This window comes from Pseudorca crassidens, chromosome 11 (assembly GCF_039906515.1).
Source record: "Pseudorca crassidens isolate mPseCra1 chromosome 11, mPseCra1.hap1, whole genome shotgun sequence".
NCBI lineage: Eukaryota > Metazoa > Chordata > Mammalia > Artiodactyla > Delphinidae > Pseudorca > Pseudorca crassidens.
The window spans coordinates 26340728-26365958 of record NC_090306.1 but is presented as its reverse complement, the minus strand read 5'-3'; the positions used below and the strand labels follow the sequence as shown (position 1 = coordinate 26365958).

Below are 25231 nucleotides of genomic sequence, written 5' to 3'. Positions count from 1 at the left end.
CGAACCCGTGTCCCCTGCATCAGCAGGCGGACTCTCAACCACTGCGCCACCAGGGAATACCGAGATTTTTTGTTTTTACTTAGTAAATGTACATTAAAACAAAACAAATTAACAGTAACTTCCTACGGGGACAAGGTAGCAGCAGGGTAGGCATAGACACTGCATACTACCCACTACTCAGCACTGTTACTGTCACTTAGTAAACGCCAACTCATTCCCCTTTATTTCTCTAAGACTTCAGCTCCTGGTTCACTGCCAATGTCTCCAGAACTCCCGGTCTCAATTTCTGGCATTCTTAATATGCACAAAGGTGATCTCAATTCCTGGAATTCCTCTTGAGGGACCTTCACCTGCTTCAGCCGCTCATTCCTAGGATCATACCTTAGTGACTCACTCTTCTAAGTGATTATCTCACCACTTCTCTCTCCTCAAATCCCCAACACCTCCCCCATCTTCCCTCTCAGCTGCTGGCCTTGCTTCCTTCAGTGAGAAAACTGAAGCAACCTGAAGAGGACTTGCAAAGACTGTCCGCATTCACATCTGCCAGCATACCACATCTGCATCCACAAACTCCACTTTTCCTGGGTATCTACCGTAGAGAAATGAACACTTACGTTCATATAAAAATATAAATGTACATGAATGTATATAGCAGCTCTATTTGTAATTGCCAAAATCTGAAAATAACCCAAATGTTCTTCAATAGGTGAAATGATTAAAAAAAACCAAAACTGTAGTATATCCATACAGTGGTATTTGACAATAAAAAGGAAGAAACAACTGACGTGCAACAGCTTAGATGAATCTCAGAGGCATTATGCTGAGGGAAAGGACCCACTCTCAAAGGTTAAATACTGTATGGTTCCATCTACACTACATTCCTGAAAAGACGCAACTATAGTGATAGAAACCAGATGACTATCAGAGACTGGGGTGGGGAAGGCTATCAAAGGAGTAGCACAGCACAGGGGGAGGTTTTGGGGATGATGCAATTTCTGCATCATAATTGTGGTTACATGAATCTCTGTTTGTTAAAATTCACAGAACTATACACACATACATTAAAAAAATTCTATGAGCCTGTAATTTTAAACTAATCCTACAAACAAACCCATTAATGTAAATTATTTTTCCCAAAGGCACAATCAAATCACAATTATTCAAAGGTGAATTGTTTGTATATTGTTAAACTGCTTTCAAATTCCTTTATGATGTTAATAGGGGTGTTTGTTTACTGCAGCTCAGCAAGTGTTAGAAAGAACTTTTTGACAAAAAAGCTCTCTCCAGTGGAATCAATAAACAAATAAGCAGGCACTAACACGGTTAAGAGCAGGGACTCTGGAGTCAGATTGCCTGGTTTAGGACACCAGCCTGACTGCTTGCTGGACAAGTTGTCAGCCTCTCTGCCTCATCTGTAAAGGGGGGATAGAAACAGTACATGCCTCGTAAATTTAAGAGAATTAGATGAGATAATGAATGTAAGATGCTGAGTGTTGTGCTTGGCACATGATAAGCTCTCATAAATGTTAGCTATGATATTATGGTTAGTTATTTAAACCAATTAAAAGAGTGATAATTCTTCACTGTTTGACACTTTGCATCATTCCAGGGAGGTGTGAGGTCCATTCCCAACAAGTAGAAACTGGGACGTACCAGGGAAATAACTTTGCAGCTATAGCCAAGCCATGCCTTTACAGAACAGGAAAATCATCATTCAGCTGGAAGTGTCAATTTCATTCAGCTATGTGTAAACACAGCTCTCAATGACCAATCATTCAACCAGAAACCTCAGAGAATATAAGAAAAGCTTTTTTATTATTGGATGACTTAATTAAATAGTTTAACCTCTCCCCATCAGTAAGCACATTCGATGTTGTACTGAGAAATAACGCAGTGACCCTTTTGAGAACCAGCCAGGTACGAAAGGCTATTTACACTGATAGTAAGAACACCCAGACAGCTCTCCTCTTTCAGCCTACTGGCTTTTAAACATGTGTTGTTTCTTCTTTTGGTGTCAGGGTGTCAGCTATTACTTCTTTTTTTAAAAAATTAATTAATTAATTAATTAATTAAGTTTTGGCTGTGTTGGGTCTTCATTTCTGTGCGTGGGCTTTCTCCAGTTGCGGCGACCGGGGGGCCACTCTTCATCGCGGTGCACGGGCCTCTCACTGTCGCGGCGTCGCTTGCTGCGGAGCATGGGCTCCAGACGCGCAGGCTCAGTAGTTGTGGCTCACGGGCCCAGCCGCTCCGCGGCATGTGGGATCTTCCCAGACCAGGGCTCGAACCCGTGTCCCCTGCATTGGCAGGCAGATTCCCAACCACTGCGCCACCAGGGAAGCCCCAGCCATTACTTCTTGCTACTGTCAGAAGGTGCTGGGGCCTTCTGACAGTAGACCCCAATACATCTTTCTAAATTTATTGTTTTTGTCTTGCTGTGTAAGAATAAGTCCGATTACAAACTGTGAAACAATAAATAACACTAACATAGTCCTCTACTTCTTGTAAAGCACTTTCATGAAAAATATTTTCTCCTCATACAAATCATGAGGAGTAGGAGAGGCGTTATTATAATGTTTATATTGAAAATGAGAAGTTTAATCACAGAACTAGTAAAATGGTCAAGTTAGGACCTGAACTCAGATATCCTGATTTCTAATTCCACACTATTACCAAACCACCTATTTATGCAGTAGAAGCAATTTGATTTTTAAAGAGTGGCTGAAGGACTCTCCTTAAATAAAGTGACTATGTGCTGGTGGCTGAGGTCCATGGCATCTAATCTGACTGTTTAGATGTTTTTTGCTTAGTCACAGCAGGTACCACCTATCTGTAGTTTTAACGAGAGACTAAGATGAGTGTAATTTACTGTACGAAATGTTATATGTTGTCTTAGTCCATTTGAGCTGCTATAACAATAACACCATAGGCTGGACGGCTTAAACAGACATTTATTTCTCATAGCTCTGGAGACTAAGAAGTCTAAGATCGAGGCACCAGCAGATTCAGTGTCAGGTGAAGGCCCACTTCCTGGTTCATAGATGGCCAACTTCTTGCTGTGTCTTCACATAGTGGAAGGGGTAAGGGAGCTCTCTGCGGTGTCTTTTATAGGGTCTCATTCATGAGGGCTCCACTCTCATGACCTAATCACCCCCAAAGGCCCCACCTCCAAACACCATCACTTTGGGGATTAGGTTTCAACATACGAATGTTGGGGGACACAAACATTCAATCTATAGTATATGTTGTCTAAAACACAGCAATCCCACTACTGGGCACATACCCTGAGAAAACCAAAATTCAAAAAGAGTCATGTACCAAAATGTTCATTGCAGCTCTATTTACAATAGCCCAGAGATGGAAACAACCTAAGTGCCCATCATCGGATGAATGGATAAAGAAGATGTGGCACATATATACAAATGGAATATTACTCAGCCATAAAAAGTAACGAAATTGAGCTATTTGTAATGAGATGGATGGACCTAGAGTCTGTCATACAGAGTGAAGTAAGTCAGAAAGAGAAAGACAAATACCGTATGCTAACACATATATATGGAATTTAAGAAAAAAAAATGTTATGAAGAACCTAGGGGTAAGACAGGAATAAAGACACAGACCTACTGGAGAACAGACTTGAGGATATGGGGAGGGGGAAGGGTGAGCTGTGACAGGGCGAGAGAGAGGCATGGACATATATACACTAACAAACGTAAGGTAGATAGCTAGTGGGAAGCAGCCGCATGGCACAGGGATATCGGCTCAGTGCTTTGTGACCGTCTGGAGGGGTGGGATAGGGAGGGTGGGAGGGAGGGAGATGCAAGAGGGAAGAGATATGGGAACAAACGTATATGTATAACTGATTCACTTTGTTATAAAGCAGAAACTAACACACCACTGTAAAGCAATTATACCCCAATAAAGATGTTAAAAAAAAAAGATTTAAAACACAGCTCACTATCTCCACAGATACTAAAGAGTAGAAGGAAATAGTTTCTGAACACATTTAGTTGTTTTAACATTGAAAACAACCACTCCTTGTTGACTTTTTGTTCACTGATGCTTCCAAGCACCCAAGCATCTGGCTCACAGCAAGCACTGAAGAGACCTCTGTTGAATGAATGAATGAATGTATGACTGCAAAGTGGAAAATCCAAAAAGATGAAAACCCTAAGATGAGAAACTCAAACCCTTCATCCAACAGTTCACGTTTTCAAAAATTTCCAATGGGGTAAAGACAGTCAACAGTCTGTTTTTAAAAAGCAGACATTTTTAAGAGACACTGGATCTCAGTCTAAGAAGGTAATAAACAGGATGCTGAGGCATCCTGAAACCATGTCACATGAGGAAGTGCTAATTGATCTAGATATGTTTAATCTGAAAAAGAGAAGACAAGATAGTCCTTTCCAAATATTTGAAGCTGTTGGGCATGGGCTAAAATTGTCAAGTGGAATAGAAAACCAAAAAAACGTATTCTCTGTAGATCCAGAGGCTAGGAATATGGCCTGTTGGTGAAAATTACAGGGAGTCAATTTTCACTGAACAAAAAAGGGCAGTTTAACAATTAGAGCTGCCAAGCAACAGGATGGGCAGCCTTGGGAGGTATCTGGAAGACAAGGAATGAACAGTAATTTAACATCTCCTTTGTGCACGGCATTTGACATAGGACCCGTACATTAGTATTACCATCTCCATGTCGGAAGTGAGGAAAGTGACACTTACAGAACAAATGTAACTTGTCCAATATCACACAGTTGGTAAGTGGCACAGGTGGAATTCAAACCAGAGGTAGCTAACTCCTAAAGTATGTTATTTCTGTTCAGTTCAACTCAACAAACATTCTTTTTTTAATGTCTTCTTTTGACCAGGCACTGTGCTGAGTCCTGGGGATACCAAGATAAATGACAAACAAAAGACAGTCCCTTCCTTGGAAGGACTCATAGTTTACCATCTCCATAGTGATGGAAGTGTCTGGGTAAAGGCTACATGGCCATTCCAGGTTACTGGAGAAAGAATTATTGATCTGGGAGTAGGCTTTACCAAATAATCACTAGGTGCCTTCATGGCCTAAAAGTTTACAGATGTGGCTATAATCGATTCCTGAAAATTGAGCTGGTGGATTATAAAGTTTGGTTGTATATTCCAATGAGGGAAAAAAAATGGAGCTTCAAATGTGATAAAGATCATATGGATTAAGCAGCTTTTGAAATATAAAATGGCCATATCTTAATAAAATGTTGCCAACTAGTTAGAAATTTAGCTGTTGTACTAAAGCTTCATGTATTGTGCCAGAAATTTCATTAACTTGAGGAAAGATTCAGAAGAGGGAGCCATGTGCTCTTGGTAGTTACAGTGACATGGCTGTACAGTGAAATTCAGGGTATCTTCTAGTATTTTAGACCTATAGGTTGAGATAAAAAAATGAAATTCAAACTTGTTTACTCAATATGTGCTTAGGCACTACAGCAATCGATCTGCTCTCATTTAGCTTTCACCGAAATGATGCTGGTCAAGGTCACCCAAGGATTCCCCCCTTCCCATCCCCTGCCTGTTACTAGATCTGTAGGATTAACACCTAACTTGTTTAAGATTAACTCCGATTCGGTTCTTTGATTGGGTGACATTTTTTCTTTATACTCCCTGTACTTAAAAATCTTATTTAAAGCAGTTTACCATTAGGAACACATATACAATAAGGCTGATGAAAATGTTTAAAAATGAGAATTATATGAAAAATCTAAGTTAGGTTTTATAGTGACACATAGTGCTGGAGGTTTTTAACAACCAAAGCAATAATAAAAACATACTATAGGGCTTCCCTGGTGGCGCAGTGGTTGAGAGTCCGCCTGCCGATGCAGGGGACACGGGTTCGTGCCCCGGTCCGGGAAGATCCCACATGCCGCGAAGTGTCTGGGCCCGTGAGCCATGGCCGCTGAGCCTGCGCATCCGGAGCCTGTGCTCCGCAACGGGAGAGGCCACAACAGTGAGAGGCCCATGTAGCGCAAAAAAAAAAAAAAAACAAAAAACTATAATTCCTACCACCTGATTCATATCTCAACAGAAAGAATTTTCAAGGCAATAAATTCAAAGAGGTATTTACCTAATGTTTCTTTAACCTAAGAATATGGATCTACATAATAAATGATAATTTCAACAATAGCTCTATGGCGGATGCAGAAAGTTATTAATGATAACAGTTTATGTTTATTGTGTATTTACTATATACTAATCTTTGACAAATACCGTGAGTATAATTCTAAAACTTTTAGCAGTGCTGAGACTAGAATATTGATTTTCTAATTCAGAAATGTTTCCATTTTTTCCACTATACTGTCCTATACATACCATATATGGAAAAGAAGTTGGCTGTGGAATTAAATACACACATATGTGTGTGCAAATATGAGTGTAAAGCTTCCATAACACAGACAGCACATATACACACACAGGCACCTTTGCCAGTACCAATGATCCTACTGAAATTAGAGATTAGTCCTTTTAGTAAATAAAAATAATTCCATTAATTTAATTATTAAAGTCACACAGGGACTTCCCTGGCAGTCCAGTGGTTAAGACTCAGCACTTCCAATGCAGGGGGCACGGGTCAGCTCCTGGACAGGGGAACAAAGATCCCATATGCTGTGGGGTGCGGCCAAAAAGAAAAAAAAAATTCACACAGCATCTGTCAAGCTGATGATTTACTATGCTTTTAATTGGTTATCCTTGTCTATTTCTCATGGTCCATCAGGTCATGATTTTTCTGTTTCGTCATCTCTCTTCCAGTCACTATGCACCAATCAATACCCAGAATACAAAAAGACAAACAAAACTAAGCCTACGATAAAAACAAATCTGGGATTTGAACTTAACACCAGCCATCAGAAGTCTGTATCAACATACCAAGAAATAGAATTTATTCCTTTTCTCCTTTTACAAATGTCCTCAGCCCTACATGCTAATAATAATTTTATTAGCAACATTAAAACAATGTCTGCATGAAAAACAGCAGGGCTCTGGGATATAGTAATACCACTCACTAGCTTTCAGCCCATCAGAAAGAATATTAACAGATAAATTGTTGGCACGCTTAGAAGACCAGGAAACTGACCACCTGTTTGTTTGTTTTTTTCTTTTAGTTATTGACAAATCCAAATGGCTAAACTGCCTTGAGCTGTTTTAGATTAAAAAAATACATAAATTTGGATGTAACAAGTTATTCTCTTACGGCAAATCAACTACTGAAAACGCATAGAAATCGAAGAATTATAACCAAGTGATCATCCAGCAATTCCCCAAATTGTGAGCCTTATGATACCCCCATGCCCAGCTTTAAGCCAGGCAAAGAAGTTTAAATTAGTGGTTCTTAAAGTGTGGTCTCTACCTGCTGTGAACTTGTTAGAAATGCAAATTCTTGGGTTCTACCTAGTACACTGAATCAGAATTTTAGGGGGCCCAAGACTAGTGTTTTTGTTTTTGTTTTTTTTTCTTTTTTCTTTTTTCGGTACGTGGGCCTCTCACTGTTGCGGCCTCTCCCGTTGTGGAGCACAGGCTCCGGATGTGCAGGCTCAGCGGCCATGGCTCACGGGCCCAGCCGCTCCGTGGCACGTGGGATCATCCCGGACCAGGGCACGAACCCGTGTCCCCTGCATTGGCAGGCGGACTCTCAACCACTGCGCCACCAGGGAAGCCCCAAGACTAGTGTTTTGATGAGTTCTCTAGGTGATTCTGGTGCTCACTAAAATTTGAGAACTGATCTGAATGAAGGGCTTCTCAGCATTTTGTTTCCTTTGCGGCCTCAGTTTATTCCTAACTTGCATCCCCATTCTTAATAATCAACTCCTGCCACTTATCATAAATCTACTCATTGGAAACTGCACTCAAGCATGGCATATGTAAGTGAGGATGTTCCAGCAATCTCCACTGTCTTGCCCCAAGAGGAAAACACCTGTGGTACCCTTTCCTCAACCTTTGCTGTTCTTTCCTCAGCTGCAACTGCCGCGCACAGTGGGGCTGTGTAGCTTTCAGAGGATCCATCAAGACTGCTTGACTCATTGATTGCAGTCCTTATACACAAACCACCTGCATGTGGGTGCCCATGGCCCTCAGGTTGCCCATATCACAACCTCTCTGCCAACTTGCCACGTGAACCTGCTGCCCATGGCTGCTGAGGTCTCTGCCTGTGGATGTTCTGGGCTTTGCTTAATCCAAGAAGGTGGCCTATGGCACTATATGACCTTGAGTCCACTTGGAGGAGGAGGTCTGGTACTCCAAAGGATAAGCAAGTGATGGTGAAGACCCAGCACATACAGATGCATCAAATGAAGAACTGGAGATGGGCTCTGTTTTTTAACAATCATTTGCAGTGGAGGGAAATGAGGCAGGGCATCCTGAAAACTCTCATGTTCTTTTTGGTACCCAACACTAAATTCCCCTTGGTTGGCTCCTTTCTTTGTCTCCAGAGTCATATTTCTATATCTGGGGCATGTGCAAAGACAATGAACTAGGTAAAGCAGAAACCTTACTGTCAATATTCACTGAGTTCATGGTAATATGGACACAGGCAAATGTAAATTATTGATTAAATTCCAGTAAATTTTGGACAACTTATATGTTATAATAATGAAACTTTATTTCTAATATGTCACTAATGTCGAGAGAAAGGTATCAGTGGATTACTTTGGTTATATTTCACAATATCAAACAATTTTTTCATCTGACCTTTTTCTATTATCAAAATGCTCAGTTAGGGACTTCCCTGGTGGCACAATGGTTAAGAGTCCATCTGCCAATGCAGGGGACATAGGTTCGATCTCTGGTCTGGGAAGATCCCACATGCCGCGGAGCAACTAAGCCCATGCGCCACAACTAATGAGCCTGAGCTCTAGAGCCCGCAAGCCACAACTACTGAGCCCATGAGCCACAATTACTGAAGCCCGCGTGCCTAGAGGCCATGCTCCGCAATAAGAGAAGCCACCGCAATGAGAAGCCCGCGCCCCACAACGAAGAGTAGCCCCCGCTCGCTGCAACTAGAGAAAGCCCGCGTGCAGCAACAAGACCCAATGCAGCCAAAAATAAATTTAAAAAAAAACAAAAAAAAAACGCTCAGTTAATGAGCCCACTTGGTAGTGGACCCGGTATTTGTTTGTCAACCTCCTCTGCACTGGTGTAGGAATCAGAGGAAATCTGCACCTCTTCTATAGCTTTCTTAATCAAAAACTGGAGTGAACGATTTAATATGAAGTTTTCAAAAATGCTCTTAAAAGGGTTTGGTGGATGAAGCTGCTTTTGGCTATTTCTGTCCCCAACATTACCTCCTTCCTCCAGCACAGAATGACTCTGCCATTCTGAAACCATCTGGCATATGACGCTGCTACGTGAAAAGCTGAAGGGAAAGAGTGAGTCCAGGGAGGGCCCGGGGACTGAAGAAGGCTCCTAACCTGATTCATACCAGCTATAATTTGCTGCTTGTCTACAGCCAGAAGAAGAGTTTATGGTTCTGCATCACCAGACTCTAAGACCCCTCAGAACACTCCCCCAAGATCTCTCTCCCCAGTGAGGAGAGTCTAACACCACATTCATTTTGAATTAGTGCTGACACCGAGCATAACAGCCAACCGTTCCTCTCCACATTGTATTGAAACAGGTAAAAGGGAGGAAGTGACCTTAGGGTCACTGTATTTTTTAAACACCTCTGCAGAAATAGCAAGGCCAATTCCTAAGTACTCAATAAATAGACTTTAATTCTTAACGAACAATAAGAGAGAGAAAAGCTCATCTCAGAACAAGCTGTCATTTCACTAAAAAAGCAGAAAAATTGCTAGCATTGGCATCAAGTGCTTCTTGTTTAATACAGCTCCTCTGATTAGAGAAGAAGTTTTATTCCTCTCTCCTAGGAAGAATTTCATCTTAGTTCTCTCTCCCACAGCTCTCTCAAAGGGAATATGTTTGTTGTTTGTTTACCTCCTTCAGATCCTGCACGACAGCTGTGAGCCTCTCATTTTCTGCCTGCACGTTGGCCACCACGGCCCGGCTCTGTTTCAGTTCGTTCTGCATCTCCAAGATCTTCCCCAGATAGTAAGCTTCCTTCGATGCTGACTCCTGCAGAAGTGTTTCCTCCCGAGTCTCTCCATCCTCAGCAACCTTACGGTGGATAGAGAAGGACTGCCCAAATGCCTGCAGAGGATTTGGAAAGAAAAAGAGCACACAGTGAAATGCACCACTGCACTATTCAACAGACTTGGGAACATGATTTGTTTTACTTTGTGTAAAAGAAAAGGTATTCTGCAAGACTTCCAGAAGCAAAAAATACATAGTTCATCTAACAGGCTAGCAGCTCTCATTGACACTTGAAATAATTCAAATTCAATTAAGGAGAAAGAAAAATTTTAAGTATTTTGCTAATATACATATATATATATATATATATAACAGGTTAAAACTTGAAAAACATTGCTGCTTGTTTTATGTTACCATTTTTTAGACAAATCTTTTTAAGGAATAGACAGTTCAGTGCTAATGAGACCTTCAAAATTCATATTCTCATTTTCATTCCAGAAAAAATCCCAAAAGAAATTTTCAAGAAAGAAAATAGTTTCATTAGCTTTCTAATACATTAGTGGTAAGAATATACCAATTATGAACAATGCCCTTAAGAGAGAAAAATCACCAAACAGCTTTCAAACTGCCTGGTACCACAAAAAGACATTCAAATGCAATCAATGTATAAGAAAACATATCTGTGGAAAAAGAGATACAGAAAAATAAGCCAGAAAGTAATGAAATTGGTAAGCTACGGGGGGTGAGTGGGAATGGGGTAGAAAGAATGAGGGAATGAAACACTATACAAGGGATCACATTTCATAGGAGTCACACTTTTCTGAGAATGCCTTTTCATATCACTCTGACTCTTAAAACTACAGTAAGGTTTCACATACCTCCCAAATAAATAATAATGAAAATCAGCCTCTATGTGTCCAGGTACCCAAATGGAACACAAATAGTAACAAATGAATCCAGCTGTACCGCAAATGAAGAACAGGACCACACTGAAAGGTTGAGAAGAAAAGATCTAAACTGATTGGGGAAATCAGTATTTTTGCTATACACAGTAAAGCTAAAAACAAAAAGAACTGTACCTAAACACTATAGTATAGTTAGTAAATTTGTTTCTCACAGGGATTATGGACTCACAATTCTGAAACTTCTTTACATGTATACTAGGGCTGAGGAAATAAGTAAATATATTATGGATAATGAAAGACAGGTTTCTCCCTCTTGGAGAAAGGCATTACAAATAAGGAAAGGGAGAAGTCTAGAAGGAAACTAGTGGTACTGGGTTGTAATTAGAATTATCAGGATAGTCTTTAATAGGGAGATAGGTCGATAGATGGAGAGAGAAAGGTGCTTGTGTGTGTGTGTGTGTGTGTGTGTGTGTGTGTGTGTGTGTGTGTACAGATTTCCTAGCTCTGTCAGCAAACCCTGCGGCCAAATTTTGTTTCTAAATATCAATCTCCAGTTAAAAGAACTAGGGCTCTTGGAAGAAATGATGGAGTCTCTCACTGGAGCAAAACGAACTTGGTGCATCATGTGGTGCCAAAGAGTAAGTAACAAAATGCTTTTAAAAAAATGATGTGGGGCTTCCCTGGTGGCGCAGTGGTTGAGAGTCCGCCTGCCGATGCAGGGGACACGGGTTCATGCTCCGGTCCGGGAGGATCCCACATGCCGCGGAGCGGCTGGGACCGTGAGCCATGGCCACTGAGCCTGCGCATCCAGAGCCTGTGCTCCTCAATGGGAGAGGCCACAACAGTGAGAGGCCCGCATACCGCAAAAAAAAAAAAAAAAAAAAAAATGAGAGCCTACATGAAGGGGCTCCCAAGGGCTAAATATGGGATAATTTGGGGAAACAAAATAGTTATAGTAATGAATTATAATCCATAGAATAAAATAAATATTCATGAGCCCACATTGATATAATAACTGAATAAATAAGAGAAGGAATAGCTCTTCTTTACAGTAGGATTCAAATCATTTAATTCTAATAGAAATCAAATACATCAGCATTACTTGACATCAGCATATTACTTGGCAAACACCAAGTAATAATAGTTGCAGGTAAAGATTATCAGTGGAATATAAAATAATAGGCAAAAACTATGATGAGAAACAGGATATTTGCATAGTCTTAAAGCATGTCCTCCCAAGATATTTATTAATTCCAATGGGAAAAATAGTAACTGATCAGTGGAGTACCCTGGCAGACCTTAACTAAGTGACCAAAAGTTAGCTCAGCAGCAACAAGAAATACTAACATCGTGTACCCTCTGGTATAACACACTGAGGGGAGAACAGAGTCACTTCTGTGGTATTTCTGCCAAAAATGAGTAGGCCAATTCTTACTATAAGAAAACATCAAGGAAACCCAAACGGGAACATTCTACAAAATTATTGGCCAGGACTCTTCGAAAGTATTAAGGTCAGGAGAAATAGAGGAAGACTCCTCCAGACTAGATGAGACTAAGAAAATATGACAATTAAATGCAGAATGGGATCCTGGATTGGACCCTGACCTGAAAAAAAGACTTTAGGACAATTGGCAAAACTGAAATACATTCTTTTTTTTCTTTTTTGTTTTAAGCAGAGGTCTTCTTAGAAGCCCATATGATTTAAGTTTATTTTTTAATTTATTTATGGCTGTGTTGGGTCTTCGTTTCTGTGCGAGGGCTTTCTCTAGTTGTGGTAAGCGGGGGCCACTCTTCATCGCGGTATGCGGGCCTCTCACTATCGCGGCCTCTCTTGTTGCGGAGCACAGGCTCCGGATGCGCAGGCTCAGTAGTTGTGGCTCACAGGCCTAGTTGCTCTGCGGCATGTGGGATCTTCCCGGACCAGGGCTCGAACCCATGTCCCCTGCATTGGCAGGCAGATTTCTCAACCACTGCGCCACCAGGGAAGCCCCCTTCTTTATTTATTTATTTTTTTTTTGATGTGGACCATTTTTAAAGTCTTTATTGAATTTGTTACAATATGGCTCCCTGCATTGGAAGGCGAAGTCTTAACCACTGGACCACCAGGGAAGTCCCGAAATACATTCTTTATATCGGATAATAATATTGTAGCAATGTCAGTTTCTGGTTTCCATAACTGTACTATGGTTATGTAAGATGTTAACATCTGGGGAAGCTGTGTAAAGGGTACATGAAATTCAGTGTAGTATTTTTGCAACTTTTTCTATGTCTAGAGTTATTTCAAAATAAAAAGTTAGGTAAATAAATGTAGTCTTTGCCCTCAAGAATTTGATAGGTTTGATAAAATACTGGCACATACAGTTATAAAGAACATGTGTACTTGAACACCAAAGGGTCACTATTCAATTAGAAGTGCTATGGCTTTATGATGTGATATACATTTTAAAATTTTAAGTGTCATAAAATGATGCTTCTGGACTATGTACAGGTCATAAAGAAACAAGGCTGGAATTAACCTCTGAAACTCAGTTTCACATTTGTTACAAACTTGAAGGCAGAAAAGGTTTGGGTTAATCATTAAAAGGGACATCATAAAGTTATGATTTAGTGATTTTAAAGACAATCTGGTATTCATCTCCAAATTATACTACAGAAACAGAAAATTAAAAAATAACCTGCAAGCCTATGTCTCAATAAACTATCTTCCTTAGAATCTCTACATGGATCAAAATCAACAGATGATTCCTAAACATCAACTGAGAAAGAAATATTTCAGTATTGATGTTCATCTATTCAGAGCAGAATACTCTTGGTGTTTGGCTTGCTCAGTCTCAGGACAGAAAGAAATTCTTATTTGAGTAGCCAAGCTTCTACATGTGATAATAAGCATATAGATTTATGAACAGATGAAAAATTGTCTTTGGAAGTGATGTTTACCTTGCTTTTCTATCAGTGATGATCAGATTCTGTGAGGTCAATTCTGAATTCATTACCCATTAAAAAATCTTTGGAGGGGAGACATCTGGCAGCACATCTCCCCACGGTGACCTGGTTACGTCTTCAGTAGACCCTCACACTGGCAAAGGAACCCTGATTATCATACTTAAGTATTGGTAAAATTTCAAATTAGCATGAACTGTGTGTCAAGCACGTCAACTTGCTTCTTTTTCACAACTACTTTCCCACATCTATGTAACAGAAAACTTTCACAGGGCCATTTTCTTAACTCTGCCTAAGTAAGATCAACAGACTTAGGCAACCTATGGTTCTCACATTATTCTCAGCACACAGGCAATGCTCTCTTGGTGGCTAAAACAACCCCTAATGTCTTAATAGCAAGTGAATTTATCTTTCCACCCTTGATGTAAAGTTTTAAGAATTGTACTCTGGATCCTGCACCAAAGGAAATAAAAAATTTTAGACATATACACAGAATAGATCTTCAAAGTAGACTCAAGAATTGAAATTGAAAATATAAACATTTTGATGAATCCTTAATTCATATTTATTGTAGCTCAGAAAACTTAACTGAACATGGGGGTTTCCAAAGTTAGTCATTATTATTATTTTGTTTGTTTGTTTTTTGCGGTACACGGGCCTCTCACCATTGCGGCCTCTCCCGTTGCGGAGCACAGGCTCCGGACGTGCAGGCTCAGTGGTAATGGCTCACGGGCCCAGCCGCTCCGCGTCATGTGGGATCTTCCCGGGCCAGGGCACGAACCCATGTCCCCTGCATCAGCAGGCGGACTCTCAACCACTGTGCCACCAGGGAAGCCCCTAGTCATTATTTTTATGAGGAACATGGCCCTTCACTGGACCTGATTTGAAAGTATGCAAGGTTATCCAAGGACATTTACCATGGTGCTTTTTTTTTTTTTTTACTTGAAATAGAAAAATAATACCAATCCAGCACAGGCTACAGATGCCCCATGATCTGCATTTGCAAATCCGCTGAGAACTAACACTACAGAAAATATCTGCGTTTTAGAAAGGGAGGGTGAAGGAGAAAAAACTCCTTCTTTACCCAATTCCTAATTGTTGGTAACTGGAATTGGGCATGACAGCCAACTGACAACTATCATTTGGCTAATTGTTGAAGCTGATTTACCAGACCTGTCTGGCTCTGCCGGGTACCTCCCTCCTCCACCACCATTCCAAGTATCTCCTAACAAAGCTGGACTCAAGAGACGAGAGACAATCTTTTCCAAGGCTATTGAAGCTGCACACTTGGCAGAAATCACAAAACTAGCTTTGCTGTCTATTTATAGGCAAACCTAGGGCAGTCATGCTTCTAGTTATATTTTGTTCAGATAGCAAATTCCTTTTAGGCACTGCAGTCATTTCGTGAATAGTTTTATTTGAAATTAATTGAGGTAAACTGACATTTCTATACAATTTTAGAATGTATTATGATTTCTATCATGTGTGTAGCTATAATTGCACAATTATCACCTTTAATATAGTCCATCACAATGTATCACAGTTGCTTTCAGTCACATGCCAGTGTAAGTTCATTTAGCTATATAATAAGTACCTTGCTTTCTCATTCTACTCATAGGACTTCTTTTTTTTTTTGTTTTACGGTACGTGGGCCTCTCACTGTTGTGGCCTCTCCCGTTGCGGAACACAGGCTCTGGATGCGCAGGCTCAGCGGCCATGGCTCACGGGCCTAGCCGCTCCTTGGCATGTGGGATCTTCCCGGACTGGGGCACGAACCCGTGTCCCCTGCATCGGCAGGCAGACTCTCAACCACTGCACCACCAGGGAAGCCCCGCAGGACTTTTAATCCCAAGAAAATTGGTATTTTTTTACCTTCATGTTCAGGAAAATATATTAACTGTTAAGTGGAATTTTCATGCTTATTATCCTTCACAATATGAAAGACAAAAGTTCGGCTAGTATATTTAATAATATCAAATTATCTTTAAAATATGATCCTTGGTTACAGAATCTTCATTCTTTCATCTTAAAAATTGTGACAACAGTATACTAGGTCACTCGAGGACATTAGACAAAATATTCTTATTTGAAATACTAAAATTTATTCATTCGTTTGTTCATTCACTCAGTTAAGTACTTACAGAGAACTGTAACAGGCGCTGCTTTAGACACTGAGGATTTAGCAATATTCTAGAAAAAAATCTCTGCCTTTGGGAGCATTCTAGTGGAACATAAATCAGTAAGCATGCAGCATAATGTTGGAAAAGTTCTAAAAAGAAAATGAAATCCAGAGTAAGAGTATAAAACAGCACTGCCCAATAGAACTTTCTGCAATGATGTATCTGTATTGTCCAGTACGGTAACCACTGTCCACGTGTGGCTAATGAGCTCTTGAAATGGGGCAATATGACCAAAGAATTAAATTTTTAATTTTATGTAATCTAATCAATGTTAATTGTCACATATCTAGTGGCCTCCATGTTGGACAGTGCAGGGATAGTCAGGCAGGTGTGGACAGAGGGAGCCTCATTTAGAGAGGACGATCAGAGAAGGGGGTGACCTTTGAGTAGAGACCCGAACAAAGGAGGAGGTGAGCCAGAACCTGGCCTTTCCCCAGAGGAGCAAAGCTAAACTGAAGTGTTGCTAAGCAAGAATTACAGCATAGCCACGGCGTGTCTTTAAAGACTTATCTGAGGCAGTTCCTTAAAGTCTCCACTATAGCACTAAGAGCTGAGTGCTCCAGGGAATATTTAGACATAATTTAACTTGGAGGAAGGAAAGGATTGTCAAACGGCCTATCACTAAAACCCATCCTCCCCAAGGAGCTACTTTATCTTCTTTGAACATATAATAAAAATCATTTGACCAACTGTATTTCTGTTGCCTCAGCTGCCAGGAAATTCAGCGTTAAACGCTCTGTAGCAATGAACTAAAATAACTTAAGTCTCTGGTATAACTATCTCCTGTTTTCTCTACACTCTTGAGGTGTATTTACCCCCACTGTATTGGTTTCTTTTGTTTTAATCTGCTTCAAATACTTTTGGAGTAGAAAGGATATAAGTTATAATCCCATCAATGGTTTAAATGATGTTTAATTACCATTTGTTTTAAATTAAGTCTTAAGGAAAGTCCAAGTTAAAGAATGAAGTTTGAGAGTTTAAGAGGACTAAAAGCTCTACTAAGGATTCATTCTTATTCTGAGGAAAATAAGCCCAAAGGACCTCATAAAGCACACACACAAAAAATAGGAATAAACTAGCTAAACTTGTTTGAACTGGCTAAGAAACATTTCCCAAACCACTATATTCCAGCAGCAAAGTGTCTTAGAGGGTATGGTCCAATTAGAAAAGAAGGGATCATTGTAAGTGAGACAATCGAAAAGTAACCAGCTGGGAGAAATCCGTTTCCATGACTCACATGGCTCAAACCTTATTAGGAGCCATAAGGTTTCCCTGACAGAATGAAGCCTGATCCTTGAAAGGCACAGGTACTCATAAGAGGCAAAAGAGGTTAAAGACATTGGCTCCTGAGCTGGACCAACTCTGCCACTTACTCATTGTATGACAATGAAGAAGTTACTTAACATTCTGTGCCTCAGTGTTCTCATCTGTAAAATGAGGATAATAATTTCTATCTGATAGTGTTGTTGTGAGGATTAGAGAAAATCTGTGTATCACTTGGAGCAGTTCTTGGTACAAATACAGTAAGTTCACTGTAAGTATTGGCTATTAATTGTAGGAAAAAGGTGAGCTTTGGAATCAAATGTATTTGGGTTTAAATCTGCCTCCTCTGCAATCTTTGGCAAGGTTTTGAATTTCTATGTCTCAGTTACCAAATGTGGAAAATGCATAATAATGTCTACCTTAAAAAAATAAAAACAGACTAGGTCTAAAAGGTAAGGATATCAGATAAGAGGTATAAATAAAATCCACAGTAAATGCTTATTAATATCGGTCCCCACCCTCTCTCCCCACCCAACACTGACAGGCTGCTGCGTCCCTGTGTGAAGGTTCTCCCAGGCCTGTGCATGACTCAGCAGGCCGTTCACCTCTCCATGGAGAGCAGCTCCCCACACATTTCTGAAATACTGAACCTCTTACCAGAAAGGGAACTCTGATGTATCATTTTTCTTATTAAGCCATTAAAAATGTAAAAAGACAAAACACAGAAATTTCTCAAGGCATAGGCCCTAAGGTTGATTTTATCAAAGAATTCCATTTTATCTTCTCTTGGTGAGAATTTTCAACTCTTTCTTTCTTAACTTCCCCCATTTTTTTTCTGGCTTTTTTAACCTAACTCCTACCCAGTTAATTCCATCCATCTGGGAAACATAGGTTATTTCATTACCAGTTTTTGATTTTCATTCTGTAAACCATTTTTCATTTATCACAAAAATTAAAAACATGCATTTTTAGCTTGATGTGACTGACCATAGGTTTTTTTAAACATCTACCACATATCCTTAACTGATTTAATCATCATATTACAGGGCTACAAGGCATCATTCTAATAAATAACATACCATATTTTCTATACTTCTTAACTAAATATTCTATGATTGGTTTAATGCCCCTGATTTTTCCAAATGTAATACCTAATAGCCTATCATTCAAATATATATTTACTTAAAGCCTGGATTTTTTTCTATCCTTGATGGTTCATAATTGGTACCTTCTGTCTTGCTTAACAAACTCCTTTTTCAACTGTTCAGAGATTTTTCTAAATTTTGTTGTTATATATTGAATATACACAAGAGAAAATTTATAACAAAATATAAGCACAAAAAATAACATCAAAATGAATTTCTGTAGTTTAAGAAATAGACCATGACCCATTAGCCTCAAAAGCTTCTGTCTACCCATCCTATCTCCCTCGCTGCACCCCAACCTCCCCAAGTAAGCGCTATACTAAATTTTGTATTTACCATTTTCCTGCTTTTCTTTATAGTTTACCATATATGTATGAATTTGTAAATAACATTATTTAATATGGTTTATTTTTTAAATTTGTATAATGGAATCGTTCCATAGGCATTCTTTTGCAATTTGCTTTTTAAACTCAACTTTAAATTTCTACAATTTATCCATTTTGATTAGTGTAGCTATCGTTCATCTATTTTCATTGTTATAAAGTAGTCTTCTGAATAAATATATACCCCATTTTAATAAGCCATTCTCCTAACAATGGATGATTGGATCCACTGCATCCAGTGTTTTGCACACCTCCCTGGCTAGTACTTCTCAAAATACATTTTGTGAAGAAACAGTTTTATGTCCAATCCTTGGTGGACTAACACTTTTGCAAAATACAATAAAAATGGGTTACTGTAAGCATACGTCTACAACATGACCCAGCCATTTCATTCCATATAGATTTGTACACAAATGTTCACAGCTTTATTTGTAATAGTCAAACCTGAAAACAACTGAAATGTCCATCAACAAGTGAATAGATTAAAAAAAAAAAGTGGTATATTCATACAATGGAATACTACTCAGAAATAAAAAGGAATCTACTACTGATACATGCAACATGGTTGAATCATAAAATAATTATGCTGAGCAAAATAAGTCAGACAAGAGTACATACTGTAAGATTCCATTTATGTGAAATTCTAGACAATAAAACTTATCTACAGTGACAGAAAGCAGAAGAGTGGTTACCCAGGAGAGGGTGTGTGTGTGTGTGTGTGTGTGTGTGTGTGTGTGTGTGTGTGTCTGTCTGTCTGTCTGTGGGGAGCTTGAGGAAGCGGTATGGAGGTGAAAAAGGAAGGATTATGATGGGGCACAAAAACATTTTAGGCACTGATGGATAAGTTCATTATTTTGGTCATGATAATAATTTCACAAATTATACTTATGTCAAAATTCATCAAATTGTACACTTTAAATATGTGGTTTGTTGTATGTCAATTATATTTTAATAAAACTGTGTAAATAGTAAATTACTAGAAAAATATTAGAAGAAAAGCACAAAATATAAGCCCCAATGATTTTTAAAGACTTTTTTTAGAGCAGTTTTAGGTACACAGCAAAATTGAGAGGAAAGTACAGAGATTTCCCATATACTCCCTGCCCACACACATGCATAGCCTCTCCCAAAAGAGAGGTACTTTTGCTACAATTGATGAACCTACATTGACACATCATAATCACTCAAACTCCAGTTTACATTAGGGTTCACTCTTGGTGTGGTACATTCTGTGGATTTGGACATAGCCATAATGACATGTATCTACCATTATAGTATCATATGGAGTAGTTTCACGGCCCTAAAAACTCTCTGTGCTCTACCTATTCATTCCCACCCTCCAATCCCCCTGCCAACTACTGACTTTTTCACGGTCTCCAGAACTTTGCCTCTTCCAAAATGTCATACAGTTGGAATCATACAGTATGGAGCCTTCTCAGATTGGCTTCTTTCATTTAGTAATATGCATTTAAGGTTCCTCCATGTCTTTTCTTGGCTTGATCTCTCACTTACTTTTAGCACTGAATAATATTCCATTGTCTGGATGTACCACAGTTTAGTTGTCCATTCACCTTATTGAAGGACATCCTTGGTTGCTTCTAAGTTTTGGCAGTTATGAACAAAGCTGCTATAAATATCCGTATGCAGGTTTTTGTGTGGATATAAGTTTTCAACTCCTTTGGGTAAATGCCAAGGATCATGATTAATGGATCATATGGTAAGAGTATGTTTAGTTTTGTAAGACACCACCAAACTGTCTTCCAAAATAGCTTTAGCATTTTGCATTCCCACCAGCAATGAACGAGAGTTCATGTTGCTCTGTATCCTTACCAGAATCCAATTATCCAATTTTTTATTATTAGATTTAACAGACAGAAAATTATATTTCAATAAATTTAACCAGAGCAAATGTAACATAGGGGTGAAAAAGGATTACAAAAACTGTACCATTATTCACTGAACATGTGATTAATATAAACTACATCCTGACGAAGACCTGTAGGAAATAATGTGCAAACCAGTGCTGGTCCCCAGATACACTTTGAATAGCACTATCCTCAGTCACATGTGTAAGAGTTTCCCTAGCAGTGCTTCTCAGCTCTAGGGGCCATTAGAATCACCTGGGAAGTTTTTAAAAACGAAGACACACAGACTCCAACTCCAAATATTCTGAGTTAACTAATTTGGGACAGAGATTCTCAAACATTCTTGGTTCAAGATCCACTTGATGTCTCAAAACTTTTTTAATGGCATTCCTAGGACAAAAGAAATACCAAACAATTCCATTTTCTAAATAGTTAGTTCCAACAACTTACTAAGTCTTTATGTCCAAATGATGTACTAGCTGTCTGAAAAACTAATGTGCAAAAATTGAAAGAAAAAATATTTTAATTTCATTCTTAAATAACCACAATTACTTACGAATGGGATAGGTGCACCTGTTAGGCTCTGTACAACTTCTCAAACCCTGCCATTTTCATTTCCTGTTCCACATTGATTTTCCTATGGTTTCCTATCTGCTTTTTATTAGAGCAACCACTGAAAAATCTAGCTTTGCAAAATATTGCATAGTAGAAGAGAATGGAGCAAGTCTAACAAGGAAACTGTGAACTGAACTATCTTGAGTTAGTAGTTCACACAGTGTCCAGCAGATGCCAAGTATCACAGTGTTCCCTCGAATATGCAAAATACCCCACGGTCCTCTGTGGGTTTGTGGTGGTGCCCCTGAGCACCTACGCATACAACTTGGTAACCACACGTCTGGGATAAGGCCTATTTCTGACATGCTCATTTTTAGATTCTAACATAAGGAAGGGTTGAGAACCACTGCCCTAAGGTGTGGGCCAGGAGCTGAATGACTAGGCTATAGATCACACACAGCTTCAACACTTCCTGACAAGACTGCAGGGTTCTCCAAAGTGGCTGCCCTGATTCACACTGCCACCAACAGTGTCTAACAGTTCCTGTTGTTCCACATTCTTACTTGACTTTTTGACTTTAAAGTTTTTCCCACTCTGGGGAGTGGGAAATAGTATCCTCTGGTGGTTTTAATTTGCATTTTCCTGATTATTAATGAAGCTAAGCATTTTCATATTTTTATTGACCATTCACATTTCTATTTCTGTGTAATTTCTATTAAAGGCTTTTTTCATTTTTCTACAGAGTGCTTTTTACCCCCTTTAATAATTTGTCAGCTATTCGCATGGCAAATATCTCCCCCTAGTATTTATGTCCTGATTTTTCACTCATTTTACAGTATCTTTTGATGAAGTGGGGTCTCACTGTCTGAAGGATGATTTCCTATTTCCTCATTATTTGTCAGTTATATGTAAGTCAAATACTTTCTCCCAGTTCATGGCTTCTGCCTCTCCCGACTCTTTTAGTGATGTCTTTTGATGAAGTAATGTCCTTGATTTTAAGGTAGTCCAATGACCAATCTCTTGCTTTCTGGCTAGCACTTTTTGTGTCTCATGTAATACCCTTCTCTCCTCTAAAGTCGTAAAACTATTCTATATTTTCTCCCATAAGTGTAAACGTTTTGCCTTTCATGTTTATGTCTCTTAATCCACCTGAAATTGACTTCTGTGTATGAAATGAAGTCCAGATCTACTTTATTTTCTATATGAAGAATCAATTTCCCTGGCACCATTTAATGAACTGCCCGCCCCTCCTTTACATTGATGTCGAGTGCCAAGTTAGCCGTAAATCATACTGACATAACTGTGCCTGTTTCTAGGCTGTCCCATAATGCTCCATTGACATTCATAAGGTATTGAGGTGAGGAACAGTCCCCTGAGAAAGAAGGGGTACCTTGCATCAACTAAACCTTATTCATTAAGTTATTTAAACCTTGAAATATCTGCATCAAACTGGATGCTGCTTCTAAAGTACACTAACGGCAATCTATTAAATGAAAACACCATACTTCCTAGAAAAGGAGCAAATCCATACTGATTTTGAAATTTAGTCAGTGAATACATAAAACCTAGGGTTTTTTCCTTTTTGTAAGTAATATATGTGATTATTAAAGAGAATATAGTTAATACCAAAAAGCAGAAAAAGAAAAAAAATTACCCACTGCACCCCACCTCCACAGTGTAGGCAAGTTCAGGACGTCCAAATCTTTGCCCACCATTGCCTACCAGGCCCTTGAGGTCCTGACCACTTGTTCTGACTCATCAGGGTTTGGGCCTCAAGCTAGGATCTGGTCTTCTACCCTCATGAATTTGGCTCAACCAAAAGGAATGCATTTGCCCAGGCTGGCAGCCACCCATGTTCCCTCTCCCTTGGCCCTCCTGGTGTTCCGAGTTTTTCTTTTTTTGCCAGAGTGAGACATACCCTAAGATATCTTGGGATCAAAAGTGTGGGACAGGGCTTCCCTGGTGGCACAGTGGTTAAGAATCCGCCTGCCAATGCAGGGGACACAGGTTCGAGCCCTGGTCCAGGAAGATATCACATGCCGTGGAGCAACTAAGCCCGTGCGCCACAGCTACTGAGCCTGTGCTCTAGAGCCCGTGAGCCACAACTACTGAGCCCGTGTGCCACAACTACTGAAGCCTGTGCGCCTAAAGCCCGTACTCTGCAAGAAGAGAAGCCACAGCAATGAGAAGCCCACACACCACAACAAAGAGTAGCCCACACTCGCCACAACTAGAGAAAGCCTGCGCACAGCAACGAAGACCCAACGCAGCCAAAAATAAATAAATAAATACATTTATTTAAAAAAAAAAAAGTGTGGGACAGCCACTGTCCCCCAGCTGTTGTTTTTGGTCAATCTTATTTCTGATTGTTCATCTTAGCCTCCTTTGGATAGGTTAGAAGCTAGTCTCTTACTATAACAGCTACCAAGCAAACTACAGAGACATTAAAATCAGCAAAAGGAAAAATATATGTGCTCAGCAAGCGATCTCAAAAGAGACTGTCAAGCAGAACATGTCTGTCCAGAAGCAAAGCTCAAATGCACACATTTTATGAGTATAATAACCACAAAGAAATTCTTCAACATTTCTTATAGATTCTGGTTTTTTTTTTTTTTTTTGATTCTGGTGTTTTGAACAAAACATGTATAAAATATAGGTAAATTGTTTTTCTGCATCTTGTCCAATGACTGTTTTTGCATTAAAATGTAGATAAAAGGCAATTACTTCTAAGTCATCATAAATTATATTCTGGGTTCGCAAGTATAACAACAATAAATTTCACATTCCTTTTCCCAATTAAAAATCAAACCTATCTCCAGTGAAAAAAAATTTTTTTCTAACTTTCCCTCCCTTCCTTTCTTCCTTTCCATCAGCCTTCCTTCCAACAGACATTCATTGAGTGTCTATGCATTTAGGTACCAAATCTCTGGAATGTCAAGACCTCATTATACTGTATGAAGAAATCTGGTGGTTTTATTTTTATGCAAGTCTATCCCTTTAAAAGATGACTTGTGAAGGCATTCATACAATTCATCTCAAAAAAATGAACTGAAATCAGCTCAGGCAGTGACCTCACTACAATCCCCCTAGATAAGAGGGATCCCCAGGAAATTATTCCAGTTCAGGGCTCACAAAAGGAAAGCCTTGTTTCAGAAGAAAGAACTGTAGAAAGAAGCTTTTCATTCAGGGAAAGGGTTATTTCAAACTATTCCAGGAGAATAAGTACAGTAGGCTTTTTGAAACCTAAAGAATGTAATGTGGGAACATTTCTGATCTTGCAAAAAGCAGTATTGACCTGGAGTTATCAATATGACCTGGATTTTCTTAAAACTTAGTTGTGACTAGGATGGAAGAGAAAAGATCAAGTGACTTTTATTTCTAATCAAGTAAGAAAAGAAAAACGTTTCTTGGACATGTTTCCTTTGCTCTGTACGTGGACACAGTTCTTATTGGTTACCAAAGTGAATGAAACATATGTTTTGAATGTGTCTTCTCCCCATGTAAAGCAATGTGATCTTTCATTTGAATTTTTAAAAATTGCGTCAGCCTATTAAAGACTCAAATATAAGACATGACACCATAAAACTCCAAGAAGAGGACACATAGGCAAAACATTCTCTGACATAAATCGTATCAATGTTTTCTTAGGTCAATCTCCTAAGGCAGTAGAAATAAAAGCAAAAATAACAAATGGGACATAATCCAACTTATAAGCTTTTGCACAGTAAAGGAAACCATAAACAAAGTGAAAAGTCAGCCTACAGACTGGGAGAAAATGGTTGCCAAGAATGCGACAGACAGATGTCGAAAACAAGATGGCAGAGTAGAAGGACGTGCTCTCACTCCCTCCTGTGAGAACACCAGAATCACAACTAGCTGCTGAACAATAATCAACAGGAAGACACTGGAACTCACCAAAAAAGATACTTCACATCCAAAGAC

The 25231-nt window shown here is 39.3% G+C and overlaps 1 protein-coding gene across 5 annotated transcripts in view; it reads right to left on the bottom strand.

Moving 5' to 3' along the window:
• BICD1 (BICD cargo adaptor 1) overlaps positions 1-25231 on the bottom strand; it is a 204816-nt gene that overhangs the window by 105610 nt on the left and 73975 nt on the right. For all 5 annotated transcript variants that reach the window (XM_067696107.1, XM_067696101.1, XM_067696103.1 and 2 more), the window contains exon 2: positions 9958-10170. In XM_067696107.1, the coding sequence (XP_067552208.1) occupies positions 9958-10170 (213 nt within the window). The remainder of the gene's footprint in view (positions 1-9957; positions 10171-25231) is intronic.